The sequence below is a fragment of the Dendropsophus ebraccatus genome, chromosome 3 (assembly GCF_027789765.1).
Source record: "Dendropsophus ebraccatus isolate aDenEbr1 chromosome 3, aDenEbr1.pat, whole genome shotgun sequence".
Taxonomy (NCBI): domain Eukaryota; kingdom Metazoa; phylum Chordata; class Amphibia; order Anura; family Hylidae; genus Dendropsophus; species Dendropsophus ebraccatus.
The window spans coordinates 76,269,503-76,285,248 of NC_091456.1; the positions used below are offsets into that span (position 1 = coordinate 76,269,503).

The window sequence follows — 15,746 nt, forward strand, 5'->3', positions numbered from 1 at the left end:
AAAGCCCACAGTCTGACAAGTTGCTGTTCAATCCTAATGAAGCAATTTGCTTCATTCCTACTGTAAATTTGCTCATCCCTGTTAACAACCCACAGCATAAAGAACCATGTGACAAATAGCATAAAACATAAAAATAAAACAAAATGACAAAAAATTTATCAATGACTCAGAAATGTTACAAATGAGAAAAAACAGCATCCCACAAAACAAAAGCCCTGGAAATAGTGAAACACTTTAGCTCTTAAAAAATTGGAACACCACCACAGAAAAAATACATGATGATGGCCATTTTGGAACAAAATATTGCAATAATTGTATGTTAGTTATGAAATAATGTAAAGAACAGAAATGAGTTGCATCAGACCTGACACTGCATTCACCATGAAAATGTGTCACTTTCTCATACTCCTAGATACTTGCATCCTACAACACTAGAGGTAAGTATATTTTCTGCCCAATGCTGCTTCTTAGAAGAAGAGACAGTAACCGTTAGATAGATCTGTGTTCCATAACAGTAAACTCAATAAGATCTGACTACTAGTACAAAAAAAGGGAAAGTAAAGTAGGAGGGAAGTAGAGGGAGCTCAGCATACTTGATGGGCGTCTCCTTCTCCTCCCAGTCGCTGGTATTACAGTGTAAGTTTGCAGAGACTTGTGTGTTACTCTTCACTGTGTACATTTCTGAAATCCTTTTACATTAGGAAGCAATGTTGGTGGGGGCGCCTACTCCTAGGATGTAAAGCACAGACTCATAAAGAAGTCATATCTGTACTTGGTTTAACCTGGAAGTGGGATCTCCGAGAACAGGGCACCTCTGCACAGGAAAACACTAAGAACGGTTTGGCATCCTCCTGATAGGTAGGTCTGTGTAACAGTCTCTTTATTGTTGTAAATGCTGATTGAAAAGGATTATTGCTAAAGCTTCACATTTATAAGTGTGATCAAAGGAGTTGAAGGCTTCTAACAAATGTGGCCTAGATTAATGGATCTTGAAAACAATAAAAAGCTGCTGCTGCTTCAGTTTTTACCCACAGGCACATTGGCAAGCCTGGAAAGCAATGCACTCAATCTCTTCCTAGAAGAGGCATTCTCTTTATATACATGGGAAACTGTAACAATTAGTAAATTATTGAATATTGCAAGTGTTATCATTTTTGCCTTTGCAACCTATGCATACAAAGCTATTAGTGCTACATGTAGGCAGTCATTCCCATCCCTTTTTTTTTTTTTTTTTTACAGAGAAAAACCCATACAGCTATCTCTACTGTATTTTAAAGCCCAATCAACACAGCCATAGAGCTGTCTGCAGCCAATAGCTTGCACATTGTTTTTTGTGGCATGCATCACAGTCCCAACATGGGACTGTAACATCTACGGGTGTGTATGGGGCCATGAAAAAGGAATGGGTCCTTATTCTGTTCGCAAATGTGTACAGAATAAACTGAAGTGTGTAAGGGGCCTAATGGTGACATCTCTTGCTGTTGTCTTTGGAGAACCTCTAACCAGGTTTCCCAGGGTGGTTCAGAATTGTTACTGTAGCTTCACTTTACCCTGCATATGGCCTAGCCCCTGTTCGCACACTTGGACGTGCCTGCACGTCTATGGATGAAACGGACACAGAGGCCGTCAATCATAGCCGGACACCCACCGCAACTCTTGGGACTGGAATCGCATTCTGATCCAGACAGTAAACCCTATAGATTCTGTAGTCAGTTAGACCGCAGCATCTAACAGGGATAGCAGAGGGAGAAACCTCCCTCTATTAACCATCAGGATTCTTGCAGAGTGATCGCAGAGTTCCGATGGTAGCTATGGATACCAGAGGCCTTCGGTGTCCTGTCTATGGAAGCCGATCAAGTTCTGATTAGCTACTGTATGCCTGTTAGTGTATTACTGACAGACATAATATAGTGCAATGTAGATTGGCACTGCAGTGTATTATGTGAGTGATCAGACAATCACGCAGTCAAATCCCATTGTAAGACAGTCAAATAAGGAAAAAACAAGCAATAGAAATGAACAAAACAACAAAAGAAAAATTGTTTTCGCCATTGACACCCAAATCATGAAACCATAACAGTTGTTTTCTGGTTTTGTAATTCCAGGATGAAGGCTTATCTCTCTGTGTATTACCTTATACAATTCTGTGGCCATTCATGGATCTTCACCAATATGACAGCCAGGCTGCTTTTCTTTGGAAAAGGTATAAAGTAAAGTTCTAATTATATCATGACTCACTGCCCTGGAATATCTTGTATGGTTTTACATCTTTTTGTGTAGAATAATAACAGCTGATATTACGCTATTCTACCAAATGAAGGCATATCGGTGAGATCTGACTGTATATTTTGTTTCTACTTTCTACCAAAGCAAAATGATAAAACAGTGTAAAATGCAAGACCTAGGGCGATCTCTATAAAACCAAACACTAGGTGGAATGGCTGCTTCCATAATATACTGCACATCAATAAATGAGAAATAACCTCACAGGATTTTATGTACATATTTGTCATTCACTAATTCATTCTACAGTTACTTAGCGTTCCAGAGGTATTCTAGCCTACACATGATATGCCATTAATAGTTGGCAGGACTATTCGGCACAAATAAACAATGTACGGGAGCTGGAAGCTGTGGCTCCTTACTTTGTAGTGGTGGCACTGGAATATTACAGAGCAACTCCCATTGAACTGTGTACTGTGGATGGGCCATGAACACCTTTAGGCTGAACAACATCTTTTAGTTAAAGAGTTATGTTATTAGGTTAGGTAAAAAACATGTTTTTTCATCCTCCTCCTGGAGACCAACAATTCATTCCATACATGTCATTACCTTATATGCCCCTTCCCTCATTTTTGAGCTGCTGCTTTCTGAGAAAGACACAAACCTCTTCTCTGCTATTAACCCCCTTTCTTCTGATACAGCTGATGTAAGCAACTCTCTGTACAGCAGGAAGGGTTAATCACAGTAAGATCACAAGTACCTTGACCTCAGATTACTCTCCCGGCTTTACACAATGTATAAACAACCAGCCAGTGATGTTATTTACATGAGCCATCTCAGAAGGGAGGGGGTAGGAGGTGGTTGAGAGCGGAGAGGATCTTTGTGTCTTCAGCAGAAAGCAACAGCTCAAAACTGAGAGAAGGAGACAGATAAGGTAATAAATTGTTAGTCTCCAGCAGGGGGGGATGATTCAACATATATTTAACCTAACTGGATAACCCCTTTAAGGCTGGATTCACACTGTATTTTTGCTGTCTATTTAACAGATCTGTTTTAAATGGTTACTTTTAACGTACACGTTTTTGTGTACGCTAAAAAAAAAAGGGAAAAATGGATTGAAACGGATGCACAGAAATGCATGCGTTTTTGCGTCTGTTTTTTTCCATTAAACAAACATTAAATGGACTGCAAAAATGCAGCGTGAACTCGAATGATTGTAAGGGGTTCTATTTTTCTTTTATTAATTTAGGGAAGTATAGGATACAGGAAAAGATTTTGAGCTTTGAGATATATACTCTGTAACCCTGGAAGTGCATTCCTACAGGCTTGTGATGCCTCTTGGCAGACACAGCTGCAGGGTCATTTGTCATGAATGAGTTCATTTCCACCTACTAAGTAACCCCTAAACAGTACAATTGCATTGAAAAACAAACTGAAATCATTTAGAGGGGAAATAAAAATAACACAACTAAAATAACATAGTTGCAGAAGTATAAACTCCTTCATATAATTGGGGATGTGTTCAGAATTAATCACTTTAAATACTAGTCAGTTCGTAGCTGCCATCATTTACTGTGATTATAAATAGACATGAGTGAATTTACAGTATAAAATAAATGAATCACTTCATTAGCTCGGCAATTTGCTTATCAGCCTGCTGCTTTTAAAGTCTGTACGGCTCCACCCCGGGTGTCTGGAAAAGGTTAATCCAGTCCTGGATTCAACTTTTCCGGGTGGAGAGGCAGATTGCCGAGCTAACAAAGCAATTTGCTCCGTTTATACTGTAAATTCACTCATCTCTAATTCTAATTTATCCCATATAATTTTAACTGTCCTAGTAGAATCTACCTGACAATTTCTTAGTTGCATTTCCCAGGAAGTCATGGCTGTAAACAACTTAGAACGCATCAAAGAGGTCTCATTGTAAGGTATCATTTAGGGGAAGGGTCATCAAGAAGTGGATAAAAATTGCCACAACAATGACCAAGAGCTGAATGTCTCTCAAAAACTTACGAAAAAGAGTAGAAAATAGCAGTAGTAGTAGAAAATTAATCCAGGAGGCTGTCAAAAGGCCTAAAGCAACAATATAGGAGCTGCAAGAATTTCTGTCAAGTGCAGGTTGTTTACTGCATGTGACAACAGTCTCCCGTATGCTTCATAAGAATGGGATGTGGAGGTAGGGTGGCAAGACGGATGCTTTTTCTTAAAAAACAAACAACTGAAAAAAAAAAACCCAGTAAAACCCGGCTATGTTTTGCTAAAAACTACATCACGTCTGCCAAAGGCATGTAGGAAAAAGTGTTATGATATGATGCAACTAAGGTCAACTTTTTGTCCATAATTCCAAAAGGTATGTTTGGTGCAAAGCCAACACTGCACAGCTGCACAACACCAAAAGTACACCATACCCATAGTGAAGCATGGTGCGGGCAGCATTATGGTTGGGGACCTTTTTTTCGCAGCTGGAACTGGGGCTTTAGTGAAGGGGGAGAGTATTATGAACAGTTCCAAATATCAGTCAATTTTGGTTCAAAACCTTCAGGCCTCTATGAAAATGCGGAAGATGAAGAAGGATTTTTACCATTACAATGATCCAAAGCACCTGTCTGCCCCAGTTCTGGAACAACAAGAACATATCTTTTCAGCGCAGACTATTGGTGAAGTCGCAGCTAGGGATGGTCCGAATCTGCCGAACGCTCGGCATCCAGTTTTCCAGGCGGTTCTCCCGCTGTATCCACCCTACAGCGGGAATCATTTCCGAGGTTTCGGGTTCGTACGAACCCGACCTGAACCAGGTTCGGACCATCCCTAGTCGCAGCACATACTGATTTTGCTCCCTGTCTGCTTTCTACCTTGGAAATGCTCAGAACACAGCAGTGTGCTGTAAACATACCTTATTTTCCCTAAATGTCCCAATAAAGGTATACATGTATATATAACAGGGAGATGGTGATTTTAGCTGGATGGGCTTGTCAGAGCTGGTGACATCACTAGTTGAAGGGGGGGGGGGGGGGGGGCTAAAGCTTGGAGGCAAGATCCAGCCAAGCCTTTTGTAATAGCAGAGGAATATGTGTTGTCTTGGGAGAGAGGGAGGAGACAGAGACGATACACATTTTGTGGTTCTTCTATTTTCCAGTTACTCAGTGGTGAAGCATAGAAAAGCATGCTGAAGCCAGTACTGTTACAGATAACACTACCATTAGTTAAATATATTAGGTTGATTAGTTAGTTGTTTAACATAACATTAGGAGTCTCTGCATCTATAGCATTTAATTGTGACTTCTTTTTCTTCTTTCCAGCATATTTTATTGTGCATGAAGTGTAAAATCTACTTTGAACAGATTCTTTTGCAGATACATTCTACGCAATTGGCCTAGTAATGCAAGTCTGCCAGCTACTTTCAGCCCTGGAGCTACTACATATTCCAATGGGTGTAGAGCAACAATCATTTCTGCCAAAATGTTCTCAGGTATACAAAGCAATTACACACACAAACACATATTTTTTAACAGTTTCATACATTTGTGTTTGCCTGCTTATATGCTGTAATTCTGAATATTTTAACCTGTTGAACCTCACGTACAAAGCACTTTTGTTTGTCTAGTCAGATACTGTATAACAAAGGTGTTTTTGCTTTAGTAGGCTATGTTCACACAATGTTTTTTTAACGGCCGTTATTTTAGACTCAAAACAAAGTCTAAAATAACGGCTGTTTAGCATTAGAGATGAGCGAACCTCGAGCATGCTCGAGTCGATCCGAACCCGAACTTTAGGCATTTGATTAGTGGTGGCTGCTGAAGTTGGATAAAGCCCTAAGGCTATGTGGAAATCATGGATATAGTCATTGGCTGTATCCATGTTTTCCAGACAACCTTAGAGCTTTATCCAAGTTCAGCAGCCCCCGCTAATCAAATACCGAACGTTCGGGCTCGAATCGACTTGATCCCAAACCCGGTTCGCTCATCTCTATTTAGCATACATTGGCTATGAATAAACAGTTCATTATTCAGGTTCAGGTTAGAGATTGCTGCTTCTTAACACCCTTTGGGGTGTGGATGTTTTTTCGAGTTAAATAGAATTTGCTTAAAGGACAACATCACAATGTTATTTAACATTGTAATGTGTTTAAATAAGCCTTCTGTCACCCTTCTCTATACCCCCCCCCCCCACACTCAGCAAGTAGGGCTGGGCAATATGGACAAAAAATAAAAATCTTTAATATAAAAAATTTTGGGATGATTCTTGATTTAAATTTTGATTTTTTTTTTCCTAAATAAACAACATTTTTCTATTTGCTGCATCAGATACTATTTTAATGTTTGAGACAAGTGTTTTGTGGAGGTATAGTGGATAAGGGGTGTAATAGTACAGGTAAAGATGAGGGGTGTAGTAGTAGTAGTACAGGAACAGATGAGGGGTGTAGTAGTACAGGTAAAGTGGGGCACAGTGGGGGGGAGGGAGCATAGGGCACAAGGGGGACAGAAAGTATCAAAACGCATACTTACGTGATTCCCTGTAGACCACAACCGGCGCCATCTTGTGTTGGTGACTTCTCACAGTGGCCTAACTAGTTTGGCCAGCCCTCCTCTGCTACATTATCAGATGAGTCACAGCTTGCTCAGCTCCGATTGGCTGAGCAAGCTGCCAGTCATCTGACGCTACAAGCAGAAGACGTAGAGGAAAAGAGAATAGATTGTGCCAACTGGAGCTCCATGATTGGCGGGAAATTCACATGAAGATGGAGTGAGGGTAAGGACAGAAACAGTGTTTGCTTTTCTATTTTTTATGTTGCCGGACTTGAAATGACGGTGAAATGACGTCCTGTGTAAAAAAAAAATGCAAAAAAACGGTTGTTGTTTGCAACATAAAGCAAATAAATGTCCTGAACATTAATTTGATGGCCACTGGGAAAAACAGCTGCTAGTTAATACATTATGTGAACTGACGGACATTGTTTGCATAAACTTTAGTGAGGATAATTGAAATCTATAAACAACAGCCGTTATTTTAAATCAATTTAGCGACCGTTATTTTACTTAAAAAATCGCTGTGTGGACATAGCCATAACTGATAGCATATGGTAGGAAATGGAATTTGTGTGTCACTGGTCAGCCTCCTTACATTTTACTCCCATTTTTTTTTATTACAGGTGACAGAAAGACTAATCATCTTGTTTCTGGTGATCACAAGCCAAGAAGAAGTACAGAGTAAATGTATAGTGTGCCTTCTCTTCTTCCTCTGGAATCTGTGGGATGTTATAAGGTAATAAGATTTACCAGTCAGAAAACTAACCATTTACCATGTTTCCCCGAAAATAAGACAGTGTCTTATATTAATTTTTGCTCCCAAAGATGCGCTATGTCTTATTTTCAGGGGAAGTCTTACTTTTCCATGAAGAAGAATTCACACTTACTGTTGAACAAAATTTTTAATATAATTTATTATATACTGTACAGTAGTTGTCATCACAAACCAGCATATCCAGACATAACCCTGGTGGCGGCGTGGGTCTTACACTCGGGGGATGCCTTATTTTCAGGGGGATGCCTTATTTTAAGCTATCATGTAAATCCTCTGCTATGCCTTATTTGCGGAGGATGTCTTATTTTTGGGGAAACAGGGTATGTTACCAGAATTGCACATGATCATGTCAAAGTATTATAAAATTCAAACAACTTTCTATCCAGACATTCTAGGTAAAAAGAAATAGACACAGTTTTATCAATCTGTGTGAAACAAACATAGTAACCAATCGTCGCTCATCTTCAGCTCTGGTAAAATGAAAGCTGAGCCATGCTTGCTTGCTGTTTCACACAGATTGAGAAATCTGGGCCATAGTTTCTGATTTCTAGCAATGCTGTGATGCGGTTTAAAACATGGTGATAGTTTTCTATTTATTTTGAATAGATGCATGGTTGTGAAAACTATTTACCTGCAAAGTCCTAAGGACATATAGTTTATGCATTAATGGCTGTACAACCTAGACCACACTGCCAGCCAATAAGAAAATCACACTGAACATTGTGTTGGGGTGTTTTGTTAAGTTTTTAAGCATATGGCTGTATCCATGTTCTCCAGGACTCCCTTGCGCATCATCCAACATCTCCGGCCGCTGCAAGTCAAATGCTGAGCACTTGGGTTCGAAAAAAGTTGCAGAACCCTAACAGTTCCGCTCAACGCTAACTACTACTTATATCACAAAGGAACACAAGTCTTGCACTGTGAATGGGCTTTATAGCACTCTTTAGCCTGTATGTCAGAAAGAAGTCAAAAGTAATTGATGACATGCCAATAGACTACCACTTCCCATGTACATATAAGCATGGCATTATTCACCTAAGATATCTATCGCTCCATCAATTTATAACCATTGAATTTGTTCTTTTATTACCTGTACAAATCTGCAAGTAGAATCCACAAGGAATCCATCCTGTGTGAACTCTAAATATAATTCCCAATATCTGCACAATTTGGACCATCTTCACTACAGCTGTAAAAGGTCCCACCTCACATAAGAAAAAACAAAAATACATTATGTTATACCCTGTCAATCGCTAGCTATTGTTGATGCAAAACATGGGTCACTATATCCACCGGGATCTATCAGACATTTATTCTTTACTTAGAGATGATTTTGTTGTACATGACTTATTATTCCTTTTCAGATACCCATACCTTTTGTTATCTGCAGTAGGAATAGAATATCCAGCTCTAACGTGGCTTTACTATTCATTATGGATTCCAGTCCACCCTTTGTCTCTGCTAGCTGAAGGTAAACCACCTACTAAGTGATTTCAGGGTACCAAAAAAAAAAAAAAAAAGTTACATGTACATTTTAAGGTGCCCCCTCCCCCCATGACCGCATCATATGTCAAAAAGCTACTGGCAGCGGGGAAACTTTTTGAATATTCGCAGCACTTTAATGAAACAGCCGCCTGGTTGCTTCATTACAGTGCCACGAATATTCAAAGCCTTTCCCCGTTCCCAGCAGGATATTGACATATAATGCCATGCGGGAGTAGGGGGCTCCACGTCAGGCTTTCTACGGATGGCCCATCTGAACACTCCTGAGGAGGTCGTTAGGACAGCAGAACACGCGGGGTGGTGCTGTCCCCATCTGACCCTCTGATATCCACCACACATTGTGAACTTTGTCCATTATTCAATATTTCATTTGCGTTATAAACTGCATTATTTTCTTTGCTTTATTCTATGTGATTCCATTTGATGTTGACCAGGGTCAGGTTGTTTGGGGTATCCCAACTTTGATGCACGTAGGATTAGCATGTGACATTTTTAGTGCTTTTAACGACTGGTAGTAATTAGGGTTTGTCTCGTTTTACTGCTTCTGTTAGTATTTTGTGTATAGAAACTAATTTTTCAATAATGCATGTGTTGACGTGCAACCTTTTGAGTGCATACGCTTTTTCTTGTTTTGTACTTCTCACTGAACAATCCGGCCACCATGGTCATCTCAGTCAGTGACTTGCTGAGCGGGTGTCACTCCTGAGATGAGTTGATACCCAGAGATGAGAACACTGGGGGAACGCGGAAAGGTAAGCATAAGCTCCTTATTTTTTATATACTTGCAGCAATATATAAAAAGTTTCAACACCGGAAAACCCCTTTGAAGTCCTATTACACAGAGAGATTATCTGCAAAAGGAGTCCCCCATGTAATAGGGTCAGTGATCAGCAGATGGGCGAGCAAACACTCACTTGTTGGCTGATTACTGTTATTCAACATGCTAAAATGCTCATCGGGTGGGGACATCGAATACAGCCTTTACCCCATATTACCCTGCTGGTATGTTACTAGCGCTTGTGACACTGATGCCCATGGTACCTTTATTATGTCCACACTTTGCATCATTTTTTCTTTTTGCAAAAAAAAAAAAACATTAATGGCAATATGTAGCACATTTAGGCCAGGCAGTCAGTTCTACTTTTTGTGCTATAATATATTTTACCCATACACATGGAGGGGAAAAGCTTTAAGAGCAGAAAGAATATTTTTTCTCTGATAAGATATATTATAAAGTTTTGTACAATTGTCTGTACTTTTGATTTATTTAAAGTTTGTTGAAATAACCACTAACATTACTAAGAAGCAGTTACTCATTTCTTGAAGTTAATATGTTAGAAACATGAAAAATGGGTCTTCAAAAGATCTGAACAACTTTAACAGGCCAAGTTGTTATGGGTTAGACCCGACAGACGGATATGAGAACACATGAATTGTGATTGGTTGCTATGGGAAATATTTTATATATATATATATATATATATATATATATATATATATATATATTTGAGTGCTTGCTGCTTTTAGGGTTGTAAAGCATTTGTGGGATGTTCTATGATCTAGAGATCCACGGAGATCATACTTCACAATTACTGAAGCTGCTGCTAATATCTTGCTGCCAGGTACCACAGGTCCTGTGGCAACCATTTCTTTAAGAGTCAGAGCTGTTTTGTTTGTAACTATTTTGTCTAGCTGCACAATTATGATCAATTCTAAACATGAAGTGATGTCTACTGCATTTTACTTCCTATTTTCTATTTGCAGTGTACACAGTCTATGCATCACTGCCTTATTTTGAAGCCCTGGGTACATTTTCTTATACATTGCCATTTGCAGTTTCCATTCACTTCCCTTATATTTTGAAAGCATATCTGGTTCTTTTACCTGCAGGTAAGGTTCTGTTAGAAAAAAATGCATGCTGTTAACCTCTGCATTACTACTTGGCTAACAAACATGTTCTTGCTTAGGTGTTTTGTACACATGCAGCCACCTTTACCATAAAAGAAAACTGTATCTGAGGCAACAAGAGTTAAAACTAAAAGTGAAGTGACAGAAGTCAGGTAAGCAACAAATATTAATAATGTATAGATACATTCCACAGATCAAGTGGTGACATACTCAGCAAATCCTCATAAAATAATGAATAGGGAAGTGTGACATTTATTATTTCATATTTAATATATTTATACCCAAAATATAAAATTGCTAAAAGAAATGTAAATTAGTAACATAGCAGCAGCAGCTAAAGTTTTGCTCAATGTTTTTTTTTTTTTAACTTCGTTTTATTTAGTAACTGAAGATGTGCATCTAAATTGGTTGTCACATCTGAATTGGCTTATCAAACTGATGACAAGCTTTGTGTTAAGGAATCAATGTGTTAAAGCGAATGAAGCATCAGGTGCATCACTGTTCTCTTTTCACCTTAATTGATCAGCGCTGGGATGCCCGTGACAGGTCCTTTTTTTAAAATGCTGCCTGGTTCCCGCACTCATTGCTGGTCTTTTTCCAATCACCGAACCAACCCTGGATCACTGGGGGCAGGCCTGCCGCTCCTCAGTGAGCGATCTCACCTCTGTGACGTGGCTCCATTGATTCAAATGGAGCCGTGTCATAGATGAGAGGGGTTTCGTAACATTGAGGGGCAGCGCGCCTGCCCCCAGTGCTCCTGGGCGGGCCGGTGCTCGGGAAAAGACGAGAACCAGATAGCATTTCCAAGAAAGGGCCGCGCCATGGGAATCCCCGCAGCAAATGATTATGGTTAACAAAAAAAAAAAAAAAGAAAGAAAGCAGCAATGTACCCGACAGTACATTGGCTTTAAAAAGAATTCCAAAATAGCCAAATCAATAGTGAACACAAACAAATGCGGCTGCAATGGCTGATGTCAGTTTTTAAAAAATGGCTACTGCAACAAAACAGAAAGAGCAGGTACCTACTGCTCTCTTTATTTGTCTAATGCTTGACCAATTTTCCACTCATCACCTTTGTGCTTCCTGAGCAATGAGTCACCCAACTCCACCAGCCTTAATTGATAGATCTCTAATTGTTTTGGTATAAGATCTATCAATTATGGCTGCTGGTGGTGAGGGGGGGGGGGGCAGAATCTGGGGACTCCCCCAATAACTCTTGGATCAGACAGCATGAAGTGTCATGACTGGTTCCCTTTAAAGCGAATGTACCAGTTCGCTTGGTGAATTTATCCCCCCCACTACCTGGTCGGCGCTGGCACAGGGATCCCAGTGGGGCAGTCTATTTTCCAAAATGTTGCCCAGTTCCTTCATGTGCACTTTGGCCTGCTTCATACAATGGGGGAGGGCCCTGTGTCCCCCAGTGTAACAATATCCCCTCCATGATATGCCTTCATCAGAATGAAGTCTGGCTGGTACAATGGAGATATTGGTACACTGGGGGTGTCGGGGTGCCCATGAAGAAACTGGGATCTCCGTACTAGAACCGACCAGGAAGTGGAGGTAAAAAAAAAATCACTAAGTGAACTGGTACGTTCGATTTAAGGTTTGGGCTAAATTCCTCTTTAATGATTTAAAGATAAAAGGTTAATTGTTTAGTTTAATAAAAAAATATAAATTCAAAACATTCTTATTTTAAGAGAAAAAAAAACCTATATGTGTTTGTTCCCACATACCTCTAAGGATTTCATGCAGCAGCAGAAAAACGACAGCATGCAATCTGCAGCGGATTCAAAAAGTCCCACAAAAATAAAAAAAATACAGGCAGGCAGGTGGGTGCGGGAACATAAAAAAGTATACTTACCCATCCCTGTGCCCCTGTAATGCTATCCGACAGCTGCCAGCCTCCTGCAACATCACATACTTCACTGATTGACGGCTCAGCCAATCAGTGATTGGGACAGGGCACCTCTGCAGTCACATGAGGCCATACAGTTGCAGCAGCTGGGGCTGTGACGTACCAGGAGAAAATTACACCTGGTGGCTGTAAGAGAGCAGTGAGAGAGATGCTATAGGGGCGGGTAAGTATACTTTCTTTGTTATGTTCCCGTACCAGTCTGCCTGCGATTCTATCATTTTCACGTGACTTCTCCTTTAAGTGCATGTAAACACACTCTTTGTTTGATTTACAAGGCAATATCCATTCCACTCTTCCCCTAACTGTGGCAACAACAATTACTGCAAACAAATACTTCCTATATTATATCTTTTACTTCACTATTTAGATTTCTAAACCACGAATCTTCTGATATACCTTTTTCATTCATAGTGATAGATTTTTGCACAAGAACAGAAAATTAAGTTTCTATGCCAGCTAGGACCCCTAGCTACCATGTTTCACTTATAATATTGGCATTGACTTTTTTGGCAGAGGGACACACATTAGCTTCCCTTTTTTGGCACTGTATGCCAATACAGTATCATATGCCAATTCAGTATCATTGCAACCTTTCTTGAAGATATACATTGGGAAATACTAATGTCCATGTACCATTGATGGCATGTTCAAACAGTATGTGAAAAAAGCCTAAAAGAGACCATACAATACAATCTCTCCCAATTTTCCCATATATGTCAACATTCAGCAAAGCTAAATGTTTATGTGTTCTTAATGGAGACAGAAGGTCCCAGAGAGCACTAGTGGTGGTTTTTCTCTTTGAACACTTAAAATGATCAGCTGGTCTCCCCGATGTCAACAGGGGACCATAAAAGGAAGTTAATGTGAAAATATTTGTACTGTTTTTATTTTGCAGTAATGGAGTTGGACAAAAAGTGTTGATGCTGTTATCACTGAAAATCTAATTCAAACCAGAGAAGAGCTAATGTTTCATCTGTTTATATAATTCAGATAAACTGGTATTTTTTCACATTTAACAGGCAGTATAATAAAACAAAAAGGTCAAACGATATTGAATTTAAGGCCTCATTCACACGTCTGCAAAATGTGTCCATAATTGTGAATCTGCAATTACAGAGAAATCTAAAACCTATAGGTTTCTATGTACCTATTCACACATCCGCAATTTTTAAGATCGGTGAATAGGCAGTGACCCGTGCTGCAAAAAAAAAACAAAAAAAAAAAAACATTTCATAGTGCGGATCCGAAACTGCAGCACAGATCACTTTGGTAGAATGTACTGGTCTGTGAATTGCAGACCACTATAGAGGCACAAAGTGCTGTTCGCAATTGTGGATGCGTGAATGCAGCCTAAAGCTGAAAAGTGGATATGCTTTGGCAGGTGTTATGTATATAGATGATGTATAAAGAATATGTATATAATCAATGCCAGAAAAGAATTACATGTTGTAAACAACTATAAATTTAAAATAAAATAAAAGTTTTACGTTTTATTTTTAACCCCTTGGTGACACATGCAAAACATATGCAGCACAACCTCCTGGTATTTATAGATGGGTGCTAGCCATGTACAGCATACCTTTACTGAGCTCCCTTCGTAGAGGGTGAGCACAGGCTGCTCTAAACCGACACTCAAAATTTGCTAAATTATTTTTTTTTTTTGCATTTCCCACCACCAACAAAAATGTTGTTGATTGGAATGTCCCTTTACGGAGATAATATAGTATGACTAGACTTCTGCCATCCTTACATTGTACAACATAATTTGCAATAAAGCTATATCTTGCTGGAAAGTCTCAAATTAAGGAATTTATACAGATATAAACATAGCATGGGCATTGTGTGGTGGTGTTGGTCATCTACTCCATTTTTTGTCTGTTCTCTACTCTGACTCTGTGTCTCCGTCTGACCTCCTCCTTTTTTGCTGAAGTGGGAGGAAGATGTCCACCTCTCTCTGACCCCGTCCCAGAGGACGGATATTATTTTACTTGCGCACAAAACTTTGGTGAGCTCAAGATTCCAGATGGCAGGATACAAAATCTTGTCTCGATGGTACCAGGTGCCAGTCAGGTTACATGTGATATGGCCTGGGGTTAAGTCGCGTTGCTGGAAGTGTGGGACTGAAGAAGGTTCCTTTCTGCACATCTTCTGGTCTTGCCCAGTGCTCTAAACCTTCTGGGATAAGGTGAAGGAGGTTACACATTAGGTTACTGATCTCAGTGTTGAGCTCACTCCAGCTCTTTTCTTTCTTGAACACAGCGAGATCTCAAATAAGAAATACAGACGCTCAGCTCCGCTTTCTGGTAATGGCGGCATGGGCATATATAACTCTCTACTGGAAACGTACGGTCCCACTTCTAATCTCTTTGTGAGTTGCTAAAATAAATGAGCTTATGAGAATGGCAGGCTTGACCTCTTCTCTACACAATAATAACTCTCTTTTCACTAGTATAGGTCCCTGCTTCAGTCTGACCCCCTGCCATGTCACTGAGATGCAGAGTAGCCCCCCTGGAGTCTGCTAGAACATTCAGCCCCGCACATTTTCCCAACTGACCCCATACCCCCTCTCTCTTTTTTGGTTTTTCTCTCTTTCCCTCCTTTTACCTCTTCTCTTCCTTGACTCGCTTTTTCTCTCTTTTGCTACTGTATCTGCCTTTGTTCAATGCTCTATGTCCACACCTTCCTAGTTTCAGAGCATTCCAAGATTACATCCAAGCTGTCCCGATGGTCGGACCTTCCCCTGTCTCTTGGGCAGGGCTCATCTCTTGATGGTGAGCTTTGCTTGTTTGTTATAACCCTTACAGACAATTCCTCTTTTGTTGAAGCATGTAGATCATCAGAAGTTGCAATCTGCCTTTATCAAATTCTTATGGCACAAGAAACACCTAAGAATAGC

The 15,746-nt window shown here is 39.9% G+C and overlaps 1 protein-coding gene across 1 annotated transcript; it reads left to right on the forward strand.

Annotated features, from left to right (window-relative positions):
• The first annotated feature begins 629 nt into the window (after window positions 1-629).
• HACD4 (3-hydroxyacyl-CoA dehydratase 4) lies at window positions 630-14,601 on the forward strand. Its single transcript, XM_069964312.1, has 8 exons — window positions 630-858; window positions 2,106-2,203; window positions 5,565-5,692; window positions 7,373-7,485; window positions 8,889-8,995; window positions 10,792-10,917; window positions 10,995-11,087; window positions 13,746-14,601. Exons 2-7 carry the CDS (start codon window positions 2,107-2,109, stop codon window positions 11,075-11,077), a joined length of 654 nt encoding a protein of 217 aa, XP_069820413.1. The 5' UTR covers window positions 630-858; window position 2,106; the 3' UTR covers window positions 11,078-11,087; window positions 13,746-14,601.
• The last annotated feature ends 1,145 nt before the right edge of the window (window positions 14,602-15,746 follow it).

Bases quoted from the DNA above. Each gene is read 5' to 3' on its own strand.
- HACD4 (XM_069964312.1), top strand. From the start codon at position 2,107: ATGAAGGCTTATCTCTCTGTGTATTACCTTATACAATTCTGTGGCCAT. The intron at 8,996-10,791 runs GTAAACCACCTA...TTCTATTTGCAG, and splicing joins TTTGTCTCTGCTAGCTGAAG to TGTACACAGTCTATGCATCA. The intron at 10,918-10,994 runs GTAAGGTTCTGT...GTTCTTGCTTAG, and splicing joins TCTGGTTCTTTTACCTGCAG to GTGTTTTGTACACATGCAGC.